The following is a 5,155-nucleotide window of genomic DNA, read 5'->3' as shown; positions in this document are numbered from 1 at the left end:
TAATTTTCTTGCACTAGGTTTTGGTAACAACTTGGCAGTTAGTTTTACCAGTATAATGTAGGAGTGGTTTCTGAGTAGGTGTAGTTGTTAAATGTACAGACTGTAATTTAATTCACCTATTTTTGTTGTCTAACAGACATCAAGCATAAGCTTGTTTTCAAGGTTGTCTTTTTGGCTAGTGGAGAAAGACGTGTGTACCCAGAAGGTATACCCTCCTGCCATGAGGCTAGTTGGACACTGGAACGAGGCCAAGGAAGTGGTGGGATGTTCATCCACAGAAACATTCACATTTCAACAGCCCTGTGCAGCCTGAGTCTGTTGGGCCAGCTCTGGATGGGAGATTGAGCTAGGTGACCTCGAGAGCTCCCCTCCAGTCTCAGTTATTCTGTAATTCCAAAAGGAGACTTTATTAGTTCATTTTCTCTACTGGTGTTTAAAACAGAAATAAATACAAGGCAAATGAATTGTTGTCTTTCTGAATTAGTTCCTAACTTCAGTATTTTACATTAAGTTCCAACTTTTCTTTTGCTTCTGAGGGCCCTGATGTGATGGCATCAGGAAAAGTGTGCGTGTCTGTGTGTACTCTTTTCCTTCTTAAATTGTACACCTGGCCTAAAAAACATCCGGGTGCTCTATGAGGGGAGTGCTACATTCTTTAATTTCACTGCTGCACTTGCCAAATGCCCTCTCTGTCCTATTAACTGTTCTATATCTTTACTCCTGGTGTTTCCCTGTAACAGGGAGAGCAGATTTTATCTTGTTTCTGTTTTGCTTGTTCTCTTGGTGAAAGAGAGTCAGCTGTTGTCCCTTCCTCTGCATCTGACTCTGTGTTCCTCTCTTCCTTCCTTTTCCCATTGTCAGTATTTGTCCTGTCCTGCTACCTTCCTGCTCCTCCTTTCTGACTGGAGAAACTCAGCTTGTCCATGTGTACTGGAAGGAGAGACCTAAGTGGAGTGTTATTTTGATGGAAGGGATATTGCTGCCTGCATTCAGAGAGTTCAGAGCAGACAGAGGTAATCTGCTCCAGTTTAGGATATGTGTAGGAGTTCTGCCTTTGCAGTATTTCTGACTTCCTTTCTGATTTTTTCCAAAGTCAAAAGCTTTCAGTTTATTGACCAATATACCACACAGATTTTGCCAGTTGAGCCAGGTATGGAGAACTTTCTAAATATGTTGGTTTTGCGATAGAAGTGTAAGTTTAATGGTGTTTCTTTCTGAACTGATTAACTTTGTGTAGGAAATTGGCTGCGTGGCCTTGCAACTGCCGTTATTAGTAACCCAGGCTTAACTTTGCTTTTGACTGGAAACTAAATTGATAAAAATAGTTCCATTCTTAACATCCTGGTAGTGGAAAAAACTAATTACGTATTTTGGGTAGTAGCATGAGTTATAGCTTAGTTCTCAATTTTATTTTTACTGAACAAATTTAATAGCAAGTATGAAATAGGGTTTAAAAATATATTATACTAGGAAATCTTTGATGCAACAAAAGCCTGGGTTGGTGTCATTTGTCTATGTGTAATTTTTCATGCTCTGTATTATATGGAACTTTGAGTGCTGTGAACAAGAGGTTATCTAAAGATTATGTGAAAGCTTTTCAGCTAGCAGCTTGGTTATCTCAAAATTTTGCACTTATAGTAACTGTAGACAGTTGAAGCAAGTGCTAATGTTTGTTTTCAGGCAGATCTTTTAGTTCACATATCTGGTGTGTGTAGTACAATAATATGCGCTTACTGTGTTTTGAAGCTAGGAATACAGAAGTGGTATATTAAGGTGAAGAAAATGTGAATGATGGACAAGGTGTCAGAAAGGTGCTTCATATCTTTCTAAATGCATTTGCATCATGATATCTGAAATATATGTGGGCATTTTGGATAAGTGACTGTAGTGCCTTTGGGCGTGTGACAGCAGTCATGATGTAGTGCCATTTGAAAGCTGGACAAGGCTGCAGAAGACTGCAGTATCAGGTGAGCTTCTAAACCACTTTCTGCTATAGGAAATGCGTGTCCAGTTCAGTTGACATTTGTTTTGATATAACATTGCAGCTGCTATGGTTACAACATTGTAATACTGAAATCTTCACCCCAGTATCAGTTGTGCTAGGCTGACAAAAGAAATTCTAAAATCAGCTGCTTATTGCAATCAATAAAGTTTGTTCTCATGACTAAAATACCAAGTTCGAAGTATTCAGAAATAGTAATTCAAAAAATGTCAGTGGCATTTGTGTATTTAAAATAGTATTGATGTTATTTTTTCTTTATATTCCTTTATGTCCTTCACTAGATGTCACTAGTAGATTTGGGAAAGAAACTTTTAGAAGCTGCACGAGCAGGTCAAGATGATGAAGTTCGCATTTTGATGGCAAATGGAGCACCTTTTACCACAGACTGGGTAATGAAAATTTTTACAGCATTTGGTAAATCCTCTTACTTTTCTCATCTGAAGAAGAAAATAGGATCATTACAATTAAGCATTTATATTGCAAGCCTTGGGTGTTTCTTCTTGGAATTCTGCAGTCACATCATCTAATATCTAATTAAAAACTTAAATTGTCTGTTTCTTCATATGACCCGCTACTGGTTTTGGTGACAGACTGTGAATGAGCTCATTCTGGTGGCTTTTAAGATAAACTTTAGAATGTTAATAGGAGAAAGCAGCACTCATTCTCATAGTTATTGTGTTGATGCGTTTAGTATAGTTAGAGGTCTGAATTAAGAAAGCAGTCCCAACTACCTAATAGTTGCAGCTGAGCATTCCCTGATACAGAGGCTCTGAGTTGTCTTTTGGAGGTGCCTGTATTTGAATAGGTTGTATAGTGAGGTCAGGTACCTAAAAGTCTAGGGTATTTACAAGCCCTTAAGAGCCTTAATCTACTTAGTGACCTAACTTTCAAGTTGACTGTTTTGAGCAGGAGATTTGACTTAAGTGACATCCAGAGATCCCTTCCAGTGTTGGTATGCCATGTCGACCAACACTAAAAATGGGGTTAGGCTCCTTGAAACACCACACGTCAAAAAGACAGAAAAAACAGCACAGACCTCGAAAAGTTGCTTCAGTGAGCTGTTTTTAGTATGTTGTGATTATTCTGTAAAAGCCCTAACAGCTTCTTTCCTTGAGACTGCAATGGGAAATGATTTTGACGTGGTGGCCTGACACCTGAGTTTAATAGCTGCAGAACAAGGAGAAATTCTTCATATTGACATCTGTTAAAATCTACTTTTTCCCTTATGTTACAGCTGGGAACATCACCACTTCATCTAGCAGCACAGTATGGACACTACTCAACAACAGAGGTGTTGCTGCGAGCAGGTGTAAGTCGGGATGCCAGAACCAAAGTGGACAGAACTCCATTACATATGGCAGCATCAGAAGGCCATGCCAGCATAGTAGAAGTCTTACTGAAGGTAAAGACTGCTGAAACTAGGTCTGAGGAGGGGATATTATAATGGTTTTATGATCAAATATTTGCAATTTCCTTTTAGTCGTGAACAAACATTGAAATGATATGAGTATTTATATTGTGTGCATTGAGTACTTTGTTTTCTTATTAAACTCATTAAAATAATCATGATTTCAGATGAATTACTTATTGTTGTTTCAAAATAGAAACTTCCTTATTTGACATTGTGCGAGTAACAGCTTTTACAACCAAGACATGTTATGTTTTAGGGAGTCTTTAATCCTTTGAAGTAAATAATTTATTTGGTACTTAGATTGAAGTGCCTTTAGTAAATCTGTAAATGTATGGTAACAGAACATTACTGATGGAGAAAGACAATTTTGGGCTTCATTCTGTGACAGTGTTATTTAATTCAGATATTTCTAATGACATAGTTTATGTAATGGTCTTGTTTGTAGCACGGTGCTGATGTCAACGCGAAGGACATGCTCAAAATGACTGCACTTCACTGGGCTACTGAACATAACCACCAAGAAGTTGTAGAACTCTTAATAAAGTATGGAGCAGATGTTCATGCTCAGAGTAAATTTTGCAAAACGGCATTAGATATTGCAGTAGACAATGGAAATGAGGACCTTGCAGAAATATTACAGGTAACTTTTGATTCATTGTTAAAGGAAGTTGCAGCAAAGTCTTTGTTTACACATATAACAGTGTAATAGCTTAGTGATAAACTGAGCTTTTAATATGGCAGCTGTGGGACCCTATATTGACCGGTAATGCTAAAGTCAAGTCTAGGTTGTGACATGGAAATGAAATTAATGTTAGTAAGCGTTAGTTGGCTGAAGAACATTTTCACAACCTACAAAGCCAAGAATAAGTATCCTTTATTTTCTTCAATTTGAGTGATGTAGTACACAGAACTAGGTGGAGTCTTTGCAGGCAAGGTACAAAATTTAACTCCCTACGCTGCCAATGTGTTTTGACAATACCCTAGTGTTTTCATGACATGTAGCTACCACAGCACTCTTGGTTCTTCAGGCTTCTATTTTAGATACATGAGCCAGAATATCCACAAAAGGACCTTGTCTTTATGTGGTTCTCTCTGTTTAAAATAAATGGTAAGGAGGAATATCTGTGTGTTGTTACTCTCTTTGACTTCAACAGACTGTTTGTGTTTAGATTTCAGACAAAAAAATATTTCTTATGTACTTACACAGAGCACAGGATGTGACACCGTGTGTGTCTATTGCATGAGTATAACGAGGGAGATCCTCCCTGCTTGAGTGCAATGTGCATTGCTAGTTTTTACAGGGTTAAATGGCTTCTTTATACCTACAACCGGAATGATATTATTACGTTTGTCTCCTAGATTGCAATGCAGAACCAAATCAATACGAATCCAGAGAGTCCAGACACTGTGACGATACATGCAGCAACACCGCAGTTCATCATCGGACCTGGCGGGGTGGTGAACCTAACAGGTCTGGTATCTTCTGCAAATAAATCAAATGGAACAGGTATTTAGATGCCTGTAGGGATAGGTACCGGGATTTTATAATTTAATTGCATTTCACCATTTAATGAAAAGGACTGAGTAAAAACAATGGTAAGAACAGTTACCATGTTCTTCTGCAGTGTTTTTTATGTGTTGTAAATATCCAGGCACTTAAAACAACTGTCTTCACAGAGATAAATTACCAGAAGTTGTATTTGTGTAACAAACTTGCCTTCAGAATAGCACTTTGGTTCAGC

General features: G+C 38.0%; 1 protein-coding gene across 2 annotated transcripts in view; it reads left to right on the top strand.

Annotated features, from left to right (window-relative positions):
* Positions 1-1,871: 1,871 nt before the first annotated feature.
* GABPB1 (GA binding protein transcription factor, beta subunit 1) overlaps positions 1,872-5,155 on the top strand; it is a 14,990-nt gene continuing 11,706 nt past the window's right edge. Inside the window, exons 1-5 of one of the 2 annotated variants that reach the window (XM_010143243.1) lie at positions 1,872-1,967; positions 2,284-2,391; positions 3,237-3,404; positions 3,859-4,053; positions 4,773-4,920. In XM_010143243.1, the coding sequence (XP_010141545.1) occupies positions 2,284-2,391; positions 3,237-3,404; positions 3,859-4,053; positions 4,773-4,920 (619 nt within the window). In that variant the 5' untranslated portion in view covers positions 1,872-1,967. Of the gene's footprint in view, positions 1,968-2,282; positions 2,392-3,236; positions 3,405-3,858; positions 4,054-4,772; positions 4,921-5,155 lie in introns of those variants that run through there. The other variant, XM_010143244.1, reaches the window with a different exon arrangement.

This window comes from Buceros rhinoceros, unplaced genomic scaffold (genome assembly GCF_000710305.1).
Source record: "Buceros rhinoceros silvestris isolate BGI_N320 unplaced genomic scaffold, ASM71030v1 scaffold10119, whole genome shotgun sequence".
Taxonomy (NCBI): Eukaryota; Metazoa; Chordata; class Aves; order Bucerotiformes; family Bucerotidae; genus Buceros; species Buceros rhinoceros.
Note: the sequence above shows the minus strand (reverse complement) of the source record. Positions and strands in the feature narration are given on the sequence as shown.